The 15,623-nt window shown below is 40.3% G+C and overlaps 1 protein-coding gene across 2 annotated transcripts in view; it reads left to right on the forward strand.

Moving 5' to 3' along the window:
- STARD3NL (STARD3 N-terminal like) overlaps positions 1 to 15,623 on the forward strand; it is a 53,677-nt gene that overhangs the window by 25,093 nt on the left and 12,961 nt on the right. For both annotated transcript variants that reach the window (XM_010364024.1, XM_010364025.2), the window contains 4 exons: positions 12,318 to 12,395; positions 12,993 to 13,070; positions 14,953 to 15,006; positions 15,121 to 15,238. In XM_010364024.1, the coding sequence (XP_010362326.1) occupies positions 12,318 to 12,395; positions 12,993 to 13,070; positions 14,953 to 15,006; positions 15,121 to 15,238 (328 nt within the window). The remainder of the gene's footprint in view (positions 1 to 12,317; positions 12,396 to 12,992; positions 13,071 to 14,952; positions 15,007 to 15,120; positions 15,239 to 15,623) is intronic.

Raw genomic sequence — 15,623 nt, forward strand, 5'->3', positions numbered from 1 at the left:
ATATGTTTTAGATGTTTCGTGTACTTTTCTAGTTCCCAGATTTAAGATTTGGCATTTGTTTGTTCTTTACTTTCTTGCAAAGAGATTACTTATTTATGTTTCACCAGAGAAGTTGTGCTGGAAACATTCAGAGGTTTATGCAGTTATTCTTTATTACCAACCAATTGTTTAGACCAGTACTGTCCAATAGAAATATAATGCAAACTATTAAATATGTAATTTTAAATTCTCTAGTTACCACATTAATAAAAATCAAAATAAACAGATGAAACTCATTTAATATTTTTTATTTAACCCAGTATATGTGTTTTCGTCCCAAAACCTTTGCTCTGATTATTTACATTCCTTACCAGCAAATAGGTGAGCTCCCCTAGAAGGTTTTCCTCACAGGCAAAAAGTCTCTGCTTTCCTATTTTCAGCAGTTCATTTATTTCCAGGAAATGTTTGCTAAGACCTAGTTAGTAATAATTATTCCCTGTTGTTTATTTTTAGGGAGTTACTCTTTGCTAGGCACAGTGCTAGATGCTTTATGAGAATTTATTACAATACAGAAGATGTGAAAAGATGCTGAGATTCCTGTTTGAAAATTATTTTAAATTTTGTTTTTTAATAGCAAGAAGCAACATCTTAACCTAATTTTTTATTAGTATTCTAATTCATAGCACTAATTTCAATTCTAAATTCTAATCACTTAATAGAGTCACTGAATCTCATTTAATTTCTTCACGAATCCTAACAGAGGAACTAAACTCATTATGAAAGCAGACAGTTACATTAGAAAATAATATTTGTCCCATAATCACAGTGATATGGAACATGAGTCCACTGTTAAGTTTCTGTTTACAGATTTTTCTTCTGTTAATTTTGCACTATGGGAATGCCTGAGTTTTGTTTATAACCAGACAGGCCAGTGATATGACATAGTAATTTAGAGTTTCTTTTTACTATTTGTTCTGTATATGCACATTAAAGAAAATATTTTAATGTATATATATATATTTTTTAAATTATACTTTAAGTTCTAGGGTACATGTGCATAACGTGCAGGTTTGTTACATATGTATACTTGTGCCATGTTGGTGTGCTGCACCCATCAACTCGTCAGCACCCATCAATTCGTCGTTTATATCAGGTATAACTCCCAGTGCAATCCCTCCTCCCTCCCCCCTCCCCATGATAGGCCCCGATGTGTGATGTTCCCCTTCCCGAGTCCAAGTGATCTCATTGTTCAGTTCCCACCTATGAGTGAGAACATGCGGTGTTTGGTTTTCTCTTCTTGTGATAGTTTGCTAAGAATGATGGTTTCCAGCTGCATCCATGTCCCTACAAAGGACGCAAACTCATCCTTTTTTATGGCTGCATAGTATTCCATGGTGTATATGTGCCACATTTTCTTAATCCAGTCTGTCACAGATGGACATTTGGGTTGATTCCAAGTCTTTGCTATTGTGAATAGTGCCACAATAAACATGCGTGTGCATGTGTCCTTATAGCAGCATGATTTATAATCCTTTGGGTATATACCCAGTAGTGGGATGGCTGGGTCATATGGTACATCTAGTTCTAGATCCTTGAGGAATCGCCATACTGTTTTCCATAATGGTTGAACTAGTTTACAATCCCACCAACAGTGTAAAAGTGTTCCTATTTCTCCACATCCTCTCCAGCACCTGTTGTTTCCTGACTTTTTAATGATTGCCATTCTAACTGGTGTGAGATGGTATCTCATTGTGGTTTTGATTTGCATCTCTCTGATGGCCAGTGACGATGAGCATTTTTTCATGTGTCTGTTGGCTGTATGAATGTCTTCTTTTGAGAAATGTCTGTTCATATCCTTTGCCCACTTTTTGATGGGGTTGTTTGTTTTTTTCTTGTAAATTTGTTTGAGTTATTTGTAGATTCTGGATATTAGCCCTTTGTCAGATGAGTAGATTGCAAAAATGTTCTCCCATTCTGTAGGTTGCCTGTTCACTCTGATGGTAGTTTCTTTTGCTGTGCAGAAGCTCTTTAGTTTAATTAGATCCCATTTGTCAATTTTGGCTTTTGCTGCCGTTGCTTTTGGTGTTTTAGACATGAAGTCCTTGCCCATGCCTATGTCCTGAATGGTACTACTTAGGTTTTCTTCTAGGATTTTTATGGTATTAGGTCTAACATTTAAGTCTCTAATCCATCTTGAATTAATTTTTGTATAAGGAGTAAGGAAAGGATCCAGTTTCAGCTTTCTACTTATGGCTAGCCAATTTTCCCAGCACCATTTATTAAATAGGGAATCCTTTCCCCATTTCTTGTTTCTCTCAGGTTTGTCAAAGATCAGATGGCTGTAGATGTGTGGTATTATTTCTGAGGACTCTGTTCTGTTCCATTGGTCTATATCTCTGTTTTGGTACCAGTACCATGCTGTTTTGGTTACTGTAGCCTTGTAGTATAGTTTGAAGTCAGGTAGCGTGATGCCTCCAGCTTTGTTCTTATGACTTAGGATTGTCTTGGCAATGCGGGCTTTTTTTTGGTTCCATATGAACTTTAAAGCCGTTTTTTCCAATTCTGTGAAGAAACTCATTGGTAGCTTGATGGGGATGGCATTGAATCTATAAATAACCTTGGGCAGTATGGCCATTTTCACGATATTGATTCTTCCTATCCATGAGCATGGTATGTTCTTCCATTTGTTAGTGTCCTCTTTTATTTCACTGAGCAGTGGTTTGTAGTTCTCCTTGAAGAGGTCCTTTACATCCTTGTAAGTTGGATTCCTAGGTATTTTATTCTCTTTGAAGCAATTGTGAATGGAAGTTCATTCCTGATTTGGCTCTCTGTTTGTCTGTTACTGGTGTATAAGAATGCTTGTGATTTTTGCGCATTAATTTTGTATCCTGAGACTTTGCTGAAGTTGCTTATCAGCTTAAGGAGATTTTGGGCTGAGACAATGGGGTTTTCTAAATATACAATCATGTCATCTGCAAACAGGGACAATTTGACTTCTTCTTTTCCTAACTGGATACCCTTGATTTCTTTCTCTTGCCTGATTGCCCTAGCCAGAATTTCCAAGACTATGTTGAATAGGAGTGGTGAGAGAGGGCATCCCTGTCTTGTGCCAGTTTTCAAAGGGAATTTTTCCAGTTTTTGTCCAGTCAGTATGATATTGGCTATGGGTTTGTCATAAATAGCTCTTATTATTTTGAGGTACATTCCATCAATACCGAATTTATTGAGCGTTTTTAGCATGAAGGGCTGTTGAATTCTGTCAAAAGCCTTTTCTGCATCTATTGAGATAATCATGTGGTTCTTGTCTTTGGTTCTGTTTATATGCTGGATTACGTTTATTGATTTGCGAATGTTGAACCAGCCTTGCATCCCAGGGATGAAGCCCACTTAATCATGGTGGATAAGCTTTTTGATGTGCTGCTGAATCCGGTTTGCCAGTATTTTATTGAGGATTTTTGCATCGATGTTCATCAGGGATATTGGTCTAAAATTCTCTTTTTTTGTTGTGTCTCTGCCAGGCTTTGGTATCAGGATGATGTTGGCCTCATAAAATGAGTGAGGGAGGATTCCCTCTTTTTCTATTGATTGGAATAGTTTCAGAAGGAATGGTACCAGCTCCTCCTTGTACCTCTGGTAGAATTCAGCTGTGATTCCATCTGGTCCTGGACTTTTTTTGGTTGGTAGGCTATTAATTATTGCCTCAATTTCAGAGCCTGCTATTGGTCTATTCAGGGATTCAACTTCTTCCTGGTTTAGTCTTGGAAGAGTGTAAGTGTCCAGGAAATTATCCATTTCTTCTAGATTTTCTAGTTGATTTGCGTAGAGGTGTTTATAGTATGCTCTGATAGTAGTTTGTATTTCTGTGGGGTCCGTGGTGATATCTCCTTTATTATTTTTTATTGTGTCTATTTGATTCTTCTCTCTTTTCTTCTTTATTAGTCTTGCTAGCGGTCTGTCAATTTTGTTGATTTTTTCAAAAAACCAACTCCTGGATTCATTGATTTTTTGGAGGGTTTTTTGTGTCTCTATCTCCTTCAGTTCTTCTCTGATCTTAGTTATTTCTTGCCTTCTGCTAGCTTTTGAATGTGTTTGCTCTTGCTTCTCCAGTTCTTTTAATTGTGATGTTAGAGTGTCCATTTTAGATCTTTCCAGCTTTCTCTTGTGGGCATTTAGTGCTATAAATTTCCCTCTACACACTGCTTTAAATGTGTCCCAGAGATTCTGATATGTTGTATCTTTGTTCTCATTGGTTTCAAAGAACATCTTTATTTCTGCCTTCATTTCGTTATGTACCCAGTAGTCATTCAGGAGCAAGTTGTTCAGTTTCCATGTAGTTGAGCGGTTTTGATTGAGTTTCTTAGTCCTGAGTTCTAGTTTGATTGCACTGTGGTCTCCGAGACAGTTTGTTATAATTTCTGTTCTTTTTCATTTGCTGAGGAGTGCTTTACTTTCAATTATGTGGTCAATTTTGGAATAAGTGCGACGTGGTGCTGAGAAGAATGTATATTCTGTTGATTTGGGGTGGAGAGTTCTATAGATGTCTATTAGGTCCGCTTGGTGCAGAGATGAGTTCAATTCCTGGATATCCTTGTTAACTTTCTGTCTCGTTGATCTGTCTAATGTTGACAGTGGAGTGTTAAAGTCTCCCATTATTATTGTATGGGAGTCTAGGTCTCTTTGTAAGTCTCTAAGGACTTGCTTTATGAATCTGGGTGCTCCTGTATTGGGTGCATATATATTTAGGATAGTTAGCTCTTCCTGTTGAATTGATCCCTTTACCATTACGTAATGGCCTTCTTTGTCTCTTTTGATCTTTGATGGTTTAAAGTCTGTTTTATCAGACTAGGATTGCAACCCCTGCTTTTTTTTGTTCTCCATTTGCTTGGTAGATCTTCTTCCATCCCTTTATTTTGAGCCTATGTATGTCTCTGCATGTGAGATGGGTCTCCTGAATACAGCAGACTGATGAGTTTTGACTCTTTATCCAGTTTGCCAGTCTGTGTCTTTTAATTGGAGCATTTAGTCCATTAACATTTAAGGTTAATATTGTTATGTGTGAACTTGATCCTGCCATTATGATATTAACTGGTTATTTTGCTCGTTAGTTGATGCAGTTTCTTCCTAGCCTTGATGGTCTTTACATTTTGGCATGTTTTTGCAATGGCTGGTACTGGTTGTTCCTTTCCATGTTTAGGGCTTCCTTCAGGGTCTCTTGTAAGGCAGGCCTGGTGGTGACAAAATCTCTAAGCATTTGCTTATCTGTAAAGGATTTTATTTCTCCTTCACTTATGGAACTTAGTTTGGCTGGATATGAAATTCTGGGTTTAAAATTCTTTTCTTTAAGAACGTTGAATATTGGCCCCCACTCTCTTCTGGCTTGTAGAGTTTCTGCGGAGAGGTCTGCTGTTAGTCTGATGGGCTTCCCTTTGTGGTAACCTGACCTTTCTCTCTGGCTGCCCTTAAGATTTTTTCCTTCATTTCAACTTTGGTGAATCTGGCAATTATGTGTCTTGGAGTTGCTCTTCTCGACGAGTATTTTTGTGGTGTTCTCTGTATTTCCTGAATTTGAATGTTGGCCTGCCCTACTAGGTTGGGTAAGTTCTCCTGGATGATATCCTGAAAAGTGTTTTCCAGCTTGGATCCATTTTCCCCCTCAGTTTCAGACACCCCAATCAGACGTAGATTTGGTCTTTTTACATAATCCCATACTTCTTGCAGGCTTTGTTCATTCCTTTTTCTTCTTTTTTCTTTTGGTTTCTCTTCTCGCTTCATTTCATTCATTTGATCCTCAATTGCTGATACTCTTTCTTCCAGTTGATCGAGTCGGTTACTGAAGCTTGTGCATTTGTCACGTATTTCTCATGTCATGGTTTTCATCTCTGTCATTTCATTTATGACCTTCTCTGCATTAATTATTCTAGCTATCAATTCTTCCACTCTTTTTTCAAGATTTTTAGTTTCTTTGTGCTGGGTACGTAATTCCTCCTTTAGCTCTGAGAAGTTTGATGGACTGAAGCCTTCTTCTCTCATTTCGTCAAAGTCATTCTCTGACCAGCTTTGATCCATTGCTGGCAATGAGCTGCGCTCCTTTGCAGGGGGAGATGCGCTCTTATTTCTCGAATTTCCAGCTTTTCTGCCCTGCTTCTTCCCCATCTTCGTGGTTTTATCTGCCTCTGGTCTTTGATGATGGTGACGTACTGATGGGGTTTTGGTATAGGTGTCCTTCCTGTTTGATAGTTTTCCTTGTAATAGTCAGGACCCTCCGCTGTAGGTCTGTTGGAGATTGCTTGAGGTCCACTCCAGACCCTGTTTGCCTGGGTATCAGCAGCAGAGGTTGCAGAAGATAGAATATTGCTGAACAGCGAGTGTACCTGTCTGATTCTTACTTTGGAAGCTTCCTCTCAGGGGTGTACTCCACCCTGTGAGGTGTGGGGTGTCAGACTGCCCCTAGTTGGGGATGTCTCCCAGTTAGGCTACTCAGGCGTCAGGGACCCACTTGAGCAGGCAGTCTGTCCGTTCTCAGATCTCAACCTCCATGTTGGGAGATCCACTGCTCTCTTCAAAGCTGTCAGACAGAATCGTTTGCGTCTGCACAGGCCTCTGCTGCTTCCCCTTTTGTTGTTTAGCTGTGCCCTGTACCCAGAGGTGGAGTCTACAGAGACAGGCAGGTTCCCTTGAGCTGCTGTGAGCTCCACCCAGTTCGAGCTTCCCAGCGTCTTTGTTTACCTACTTAAGCCTCAGCAATGGCGGGTGCCCCTCCCCCAGCCTCGCTGCTGCCTTGCGGTTAGATAGCAGACTGTTGTGCTAGCAATGAGGGAGGCTCCATGGCCGTGGGACCCTCCCGGCCAGGTGTGGGTATAATCTCCTGATGTGCCCGTTTGCTTAAAGCGCAGTATTGGGGTGGGAATTACCCGATTTTCCAGGTGTTGTGTGTCTCAGTTCCCCTGGCTAGGAAAAGGGATTCCCTTCCCCCTTGCGCTTCCCAGGTGAGGCAATGCCTCGCCCTGCTTCAGCTCTCGCTGGTCGGGCTGCAGCAGCTGACCAGCACCAATTGTCCGGCACTCCCCAGTGAGATGACCCCAGTACCTCAGTTGAAAATGCAGAAATCACCGGTCTTCTGTGTCGCTCGCGCTGGGAGTTGGAGACTGGAGCTGTTCCTATTTGGCCATCTTTAATGTATATTTTAAAGGAGTAATATGTTTTCAAAACTATAGCTATGTAATGAGAGATGAAAAGGAAATGCATCTTTTTTTTTTTTATTTTTATTTTTTGAGATGGAGTCTTGCTGTGTCACCCAGGCTGGAGTGCAGTGGCACAATGTTGGCTCACTGCAACTGCTACCTCCTGGGTTCAAGCAATTCTCTTGCCTTAGCCTCCAGAGTAGCTGGGACTACAGGTGCATACCATCACACTCTGCTAATTTTTTTGTATTTTCAGTAGAGACAGGGTTTCACTGTGTTCTCCACGTTGTTCTCTATCTCCTGACCTCGTGATCCACCTGTCTCAGCCTCCCGAAGTGCTGAGATTATAGGCGTGAGCCACCGTGTCCGACCGGAAATGCACCAGGAAGCACAGCACTAATTTTAAGGGGGCACACTTAAAAATCATTTTAACGTCAACAGCACGTCCAGGCATTCATTGCTTTGGCTGCTTATATCACTATGTGCCTTTAAGTGAGGAAAGTCATGGGGCAGAACTGTGGTGGGGTTCATGGGATCACACTTCTCATGTCCCTCCTTTCTGTTTTCTCCAGGCAAACAGAAATGAAGTAGGCTGCCCCCCGTTCTTGTTCACAGACAAGTTATCTGTTTACATCTGCATGCAACATGTGATAAATGAAAAATCACCAGGCCTAGCAATTTAGAAATGTGTTTTTATTCTCACTTTTTCACCAACTACTAGTTTCCCCAGTTGTAAAATTAAAAGATTGGAAAAGGGTATACGATCTTTAAGCAAGAACATCATGACTTTTTTTAGTATGATTGTTTTTCAGTGTCCACTTTCTAGTTGTACTTGTTTTGAATTGTCAATCTTGACCTGGCGTTTTCACTACACACCGTACCATTCATTTTGTTTTGTTGTCTCTCTATAAAACTCTAATCATTCAAATCCATTATTATTATTATTATTATTTTTAGCGTCTTTACATTTACTGAGTGCCAGAGAACAGGCTTCTAAATCAGGTGTTGCAAGCTCTACCAAAAAAAACTACATGGAATTTAGAGTTTAGTTGAATACATATGGCACATAATCTTATACTGCCTTGTGACGTAGTCTTAAAAGAAGAAAGAAAATGTCATAAAGAGTGCTTAGGCCTTTAGAATATGGGGAACCAGCTGTTCTCTGCAATTATAACAATAACCAAAGTACTTTGCCTCCATGTATGACTTCCACCTTAGCCACCTTCCCTCTGTGCTCCAGGGACCTGACTGGCACCATCCCAGCCTTGAGTGTAGGGCTCGGATGAGCCAGAGAAGCCTAACCCCACCTTAGTTCATTTTCCTTCTAGAAGATCTTAGGGCTCCTGGTCTCTTTTTGGTCAGTCAAAAGGATGGTTTTGATTCTATCCAAGGCCTCTTGGCCCACCTTTGAGTAGACTGATTTCCCAAGTTGGATCTGGAATTAATTATGGCTTGGGTTCCCTGAGGACTCTGTTCCCTCTGCAGACTCTCTCCTAGTCTCTGTAGACAGTATGAACAGGGATCAAAGTAGTGACAGTTGAAAGGAATTTGGCTTTCTTTTTAGCTTTTGATGCTTAATTGAGATTATGGTTCAAAAAAAGCCTTTATCAGTGCTTAGTGACTTTTTTCTTGTTATTTTCTAACTGATGTACTAGAAAATGTCATAACATTCCTAATTTGACTTAGAGCTTTCGTGACCAGGTCTTTGGCCCTTAGGCAAGCTGTTTAATAAGTTCTCTGGGTCTTTTGATCAATTCAGCAAACTAATACTGGTCTTGTCTTCCTCATGGGTCCATGTGAAGATCAAATGGAAAGATGTATACAGCAGCCCCTTTGAAGATACAAAGGTCTGCACAATTATAGGTTGTGTAATTTATTAATAACTAAAATAAATTTAACCCAGAAAAAGGAAAAAAAAAATGCTGGTTACTGTTTTCTCACTATTGTTACATTTAAGTTTCAGGTACTTATTACCCTGCTAATTCTGATTCTATTACCTCATTCCTACTATGGTCTATAAACTGTGATGACCAAGTATAACAGAAATTCAGATGAGAGAGATCAGTGGCTTGGACTATTTGAGGGAGTGAATGGAAGAGATGGACTGTGAATTGGATTTGGAAGGATAGGTGGCAATTAAGATGGGAGGAGGATCTGGGAAGGATGATCCTTCAGTGTGGAGCTTGGGGAGAGGGTTTGGAGATCAAGGTGCGTGGAAGTACTGAAGCAGGAGTATGTGCTTATGTGTGGGGAGTGTGTGCTCAAGTGGTTGTATTTGGAGGGGACGGGGCAGAGGCCAAGAAAATACTAACCTGACTAGAAAGTAAGGTGCCTATTGGAAATGAAATTGCATAAGTAGGCTGGTGCTAGATTATTCAAGTTATTAAAAGGTATATAGAAGGATTTGTGTTTACTGCAATGAAGAGCTGTTACAGATTCTGGAGCAGAATGGACAACGTGATTTTGAGATTTTGCAGAAGTCAGCGACCCACAGTCTACATCACAGCCTCCTTGACCTGTCCAGTTGGATGTCTGACTTAACATGCTTCCCCCAACACATACACACACCTTCTTTCCCCCTTCTTCATCAGTAAGCAAACGCAGAGACTCAGACCAAAAGTGAAAACTCATTTTTGATTTGCTTGTTTGTTTTGTATTTTTCATGCTTCATGTCCAGTCTAAAAGTAAGTCCTGTCAAATCTGCCTCTAAAATATATTCAAAATGTGACCACTTCTCTTCTTTTCCACTGTTTCCAACTTCAACCAAGCCACATTATCACTCATCCAAACTGTACTCCTGGCTGGTCACCTGCTTCCGCTCACCGTACAATCCATTCTTCTCACAGTAGCCAGGCTAACCTGTAAAAAACAAAAATCAGATCATGTCACTTTCTGTTACAGCTCTTCACTGGCAGGCCATGACATTTAGAGTAAAATCCAAATGTCGTACCTTGGCTTGCAGAGTCCCCAGAAACTTCTCAGACTTCCTCCCCATCCTCTGTTCCTGGCTCATGGTAGATGAGCACACTTGCCTCCTTCTGTTCTCAGACAGGAATGAGCTCCTTTCTATCTTGGGACCCTTCTACCAGTTGTTTCTTCTATATGAAATGATTAATTTCCTTTATCTTTTCGTAGAATTCAACTTCTTATCTTGCTAGTATTAGTTTAAATGTCTTCATTGTTCTGTCACACTGTCCTGCTTCTGTTGTCTGTGTAGCATTTATTTTCTTACTTGCCATCTCTCTCACCTTGCCTGAATATAATCTCCATGAAGACAGATATTATTTTGTTTACTGAAGTATTTCTTATATTTAGAACAGTGCCTGGTGCATAGTAGATACTCAGCAAATATTTGGTGAATGGATAAAGATCATTGTGGCAGTGGTGTGCAGGTGGGACAGATTGGCAGTAAGAACATGAATTCAGAAGCTGTTGCAGGAATGTCATTGAAGGTGGTGGGAATAGGAAGGAAAGAACTAACATGAGAGTCACTAAAGGGAGGAATGTGAGACTTGTTGATAGGCTGATTTTATCATCCCCAGTGTGCACAGATGACTCTTAACGTTTCCAGTGATGAAACCTAGAAGAGTAGTACCAGAACTGACTGGGAAGGGATTTTGCATGAAACTAACGATAGTTTATTTTAGACATCTTGAGCTAGAGATAAAAATTTTGAAATGAGGATTTAGAGTATAAGTTAGGGATAGAAATATAAATTTTAGATAATGTCTATTTGAAGGCAACTCCAAATCAGAGTATTTTGAAGTATGCAGATACCAGTGAAAAGCTATGGGTTATTTATTGCAAAACTGTATTGGCAGCTTTGATTCCTGTTCTCCCAGGAATCAAGGGGAGGTCTCTAAGTGGTAGAGAACCCCTGTTTGCTATAGGCTGCTTGGAATAATCATTCTTTTAATATTCTGGATATTGGCAAGTTTCCTTAGTCTGCAGAGACACAGTAATGGGACTAAACGGTTGGGTGTCTTTCAATCATTATTCCTCCTTCCTCCCAGGTTTTCAATTCTATTCATTTGTAAAGGTCTATAGCCAAGCAGGTCTACAGAGGATCCAAGCTAATTACAAAGAAATGTAGACCTCCTTAAGGGATTTTAGGGCACAGGATAGTATTTATGGTATGCTTTCATTTGCATAACAAATACAAATATGTGAAATGACATCTAAGCTAAGAATACCCTTCCCTATGGCAACTTTCATTCGAATTTGAACCTGGCAAAGGGGTTCCTTATTGTTTTCCCTCTTATCCAGGTCTCTGGTTAACTGTCCTTCCTTTGGTCCTTTTTCAGACTCTCTGCATTTGTTTGCCAGGCCCATGTTCCAAATTGGAAATTTGAATTTACTTTTGCATGTCCTGCTCCCTCTGATCAGGCTAATCCAGGGACTCTGACAGTTACCCTGCTTGGGTGCTGCATTAGCTGCCAACACATGTCCCCTTACTTGATTTTTTAAAAGTATTAAACTCCATAGTTTAATTTGTCAAATTTTGAACTCGATGATAGAAGATTTATTTTGACAGTAGAATTGGTAGAGGACAGAAAGTTGTATCAGGTTTGAGTCTAGTACTGTCTTTATTTTGTTATCTATTCCTGTTAAAAATATACTTAAATTGATAAAAGTGCAGAATGTTTAAATGCCAGGAGAAATAAAAATGAGAAACCACCACAGAGAATGTTTACATTTCTATCCTGTGTCATGCTAATGGCCATCATTGACATTTGCCAGGAGGTCAGGGGAGCCATGGCCTTCTAAGACCTAAGACTGTGGAGAGTGATCAGAAAGTGAGGGAGTCCTGGATAAAGGTGAATTGCCTTTAAAAGTATACTTTTGTATGATTGAAGACTTTATTTTAGAAGGGAAAAAATAATTTTCTTAACATTTTAATTTTCCTAAATATGAACTACAGAAGCTATTATTTTTCACTATACAGTTATATCTGTTGAATGAATGAATTCAGAATTGAGGAATCAGAAAGTGCTATCCAGCCCTTTTCTATTAAAATGATGAGAGTTCTTTTCTTCCATACTTTAACATTTCTGGGTTCTGAGAAGATAGGCAGGGAAGTTGGATAGGAAATCTTACCCTTGTTTTAATTCCACACATAAACCTCTCCTTGTTTTTGCTTCTTACTCTCCTTTCTAGGTGAATGGAGGCATTGAGAACACATTAGAGAAGGAGGTGATGCAGTATGACTACTATTCTTCGTATTTTGATATATTTGTAAGTATTTTTTATGTTTCATTTCAGATGTGATAAAACTGACCCAAAAGGCAGATTTCCTCTAAATAGACTTCAAATTCTATGCCCTTTTTTCCTCTTTTGAACACCGACCATATTTTCCTTTTCTTTTAATTCCCCACCATTCAATGCTCTCTCTCTCTAAATAAGGAATTATCTGACCATCTCAAGGAAATAAAAGATTAATGACAGATAAGGGAGGGCAGCATAAGGAGCCGTTCCCATTTTCTTGTTGGAGAGCCTTTATTCTTTCAAATGACTGAAGTAGAACCCATTGATATATCTAGTCACTGAAAGGAAAATTCACCTATTTATATAATAGGATGATGAAAATGCCATCTTTTTTTTTTTCTTGCGTTGTTCTTTCTTTCATAAAGGGAGATTAATGTGAGACCTAATTTGCTATTACATTAAAAGTTCTAGAGCAGGGATTCCCAAATGCTGGTCTACAGACCGGTGCCAGTCCCTGTTAGTCTCCAGCTAAATCACAATAATGAAGACAGTCTGGTAAGTTCTTCATAAAGCTATGTCATTTTTATGTATATTTTTTAAAACATCTCTTTCTTTTCTTGCTTTCAGCTTTTGGCAGTTTTTCGATTTAAAGTGTTAATACTTGCATATGCTGTGTGCAGATTGCGCCACTGGTGGGCAATAGCGGTGAGTATGCCCTGCTTGAGTGGGTCATCGCCTCCAGTGCTGGTGGCCAGGTCCTACTCTCTACAGGCCTGGACTGGAGAAGATACAGTTCTAATGCAGGTGGAATCCCACTAGCTTTCCTGAGTCCCGTTTCCTCCATACTTAAGTACGTTTAATACTCCAGGGCTTCTTTCCAGTGTTAATGAGTAACTACATTTGTCTCTTGGTGCCGAGCCAAATGAGGAATCTAGAAGCCCAGCAGTGATTATTGGCCAAGCACCAAGCCACCCTCTACCTTATTTTGCAAATAAGAGATGGGAGTAGTACATCTGTCACAGAGATATTTGGAAAATGTTTTATTTGGTTGAAACTGCTTAGTGATTGTTTTTCATGACATGGTTCGTACTTATTTAGATAATTGCCTTAGCCCCTCCTTTCTTCCCCACAACCCCCCATCTTGGAGGGAAAAGCTCTCAATCTTTCTGTTGTTGCCTTGGGCTTCTCAAGGACAAGGACTTTTTTACTCCTCTGTTTCCTTGCATCTAGCACAGAGAGCTTTGGTATTCTTAATAAATATTTAGAGATTGATAGAATTGCTAGCAATTCTGCCTGACAGTTGTCTGAATATTTGCTTTTTGTACAGCTTTAATAAGTCAGTTCTGTGGGAAGAAAATGTGGAGCTCCTCAGACTAGAGAGAACTGCTCAGAAATAACCTGCAGTTCTGCCATTAGAGGGCAAGACCTCAGGTCTAGGTGGCCCAGGCTGCCCTCCTGAGTCCACTAGGGGGGCGATATCTGTCTGGGCCATCTCTTCTGAGCATTCTCAGAATCATGGGGCAGTGGTCAGACCATCTGTTAATCCAGAAGCTCTCACTTCATGGATATAGGCTGACAGTCTTGGCCAGACTTGACTCCCTTTCCTGAATACTCTTTTGCTGATATCATCATAGCTTCTGATGATTGTACCCTCCCATTTTTCTGCATTTTCTGCAACAGATCCCTTTAGGATGTTATATTCCTGAGTCCCCATATGTATGCTAGTATTTGTCAGACCAGCCCTCTCAATGTTTGTTTTAGAAAAGTGTATGACATGTATATTCAGTGAGAGCTGTAAGACAGTATCTTCAATATCTGCTTTCAGATTATCTGAAGAATAAGTCTAATTTAGCAAATCATTTTATTGCTTCTGATTCTTGCTTTAAAAAACATTTGCAGAGAAGAGTTTAGAAGCTGGAAGGAGGAGAAGTCAGCTGGTATCTAAAGAGCACTTAGTGTGAGCCTGTAAAGTTAATTAGTGTCAGAATATGAAATGCTAAACCACCTCCTCTCCCAAGCAGCTTACTCTGTGTGTGTGTGTGTGTGTGTGTGTGTGTGTCTGCAACTTTGATAATACTTATTGAGCAAGATACTTGGTGTTCCCTGTCCTCTCTTCTGTCGATCAAGCTACTATTGGTATTCATTTTGGTGTGGTTTCACCATGCTAAAAATATTAGTTGAAGGAGACAGTGACAAGGCTCAGGTATTATGGTATCTCTGGACTTCACAACCCCTGGCAAGAGCCCTACCTATGCACTTTACCGGTAGGTCTGTTCATGTGCTTGTAGAGGCTTTGGAATTGTACCTTCTGGTAGATAAATCTTAGTTACCTAGCATACCAGCCTGCTGAAATGTGGGAGGAGAAACCACATGCAGTCATTTAGGGATTGTGTCACATATAGAAGCCCGTTTTGCTGCAGTGTGGGTCTAGGGGATAGAGACTGAGTGATATGGGAAGGAGCCAGGCTAGGCACAGGTTTTTCAGGCATTGCCTGCTCCTAGCTCAGATGGGTCTCTTGTGAAGAGGGAGGTACCTTCAGAGTGTGAGATGCCTAATGTGAACAGTGCTGGATTATGTGTCTTGCAGTTGACAACGGCAGTGACCAGTGCCTTTTTACTAGCAAAAGTGATCCTTTCAAAGGTATGGCCTACCACTTTTTCTGTACAGTTACCATCTTCAGTGATGAAGCCTCGTTGTCCAATGTGAGTTTGTGGTAACTGCATTTCCCTTTCCCGGTCATATCTTTTCTTCCAGCTTTTCTCTCAAGGGGCTTTTGGCTATGTGCTGCCCATCATTTCATTCATCCTTGCCTGGATTGAGACATGGTTCCTGGATTTCAAAGTGTTACCTCAAGAAGCAGAAGAAGAAAACAGTAAGTTCCTCTCAGAGTCAGCCTCCTGAGACGGACTGGGTACCAAGCTGGGAGGAAGAGATGTGGTGTCTTGGTGTGAATCAGGCTGCAAATGGGTAGAGTTAGGCAGTGGTGGGGTCTCCATTCTTTAGTGGCTACAGCAGAAATCGAGAGAAGAGTTGGGTGGATGAAAGGTAAATAATAGAAAGCAGCTCCTCTCTCCAGCTATTGGGCCAGGCTTCCCCTGGAAGAAACTGTGAACACTGGTGTAAAGAGCATTCAAGCAATAACAAAAAATAGCCAGCACTTCTTTCTCCCCAGACAGCTTGTTCTTTTCTCCCTATTAGCAATAGGCAGGACACTAAGCATTTTGTGCATATAAACAGAACTGTGCTGTTTAGGGGCA

The sequence above is a fragment of the Rhinopithecus roxellana genome, chromosome 6 (assembly GCF_007565055.1).
Source record: "Rhinopithecus roxellana isolate Shanxi Qingling chromosome 6, ASM756505v1, whole genome shotgun sequence".
In the NCBI taxonomy this organism is placed as follows: Eukaryota; Metazoa; Chordata; class Mammalia; order Primates; family Cercopithecidae; genus Rhinopithecus; species Rhinopithecus roxellana.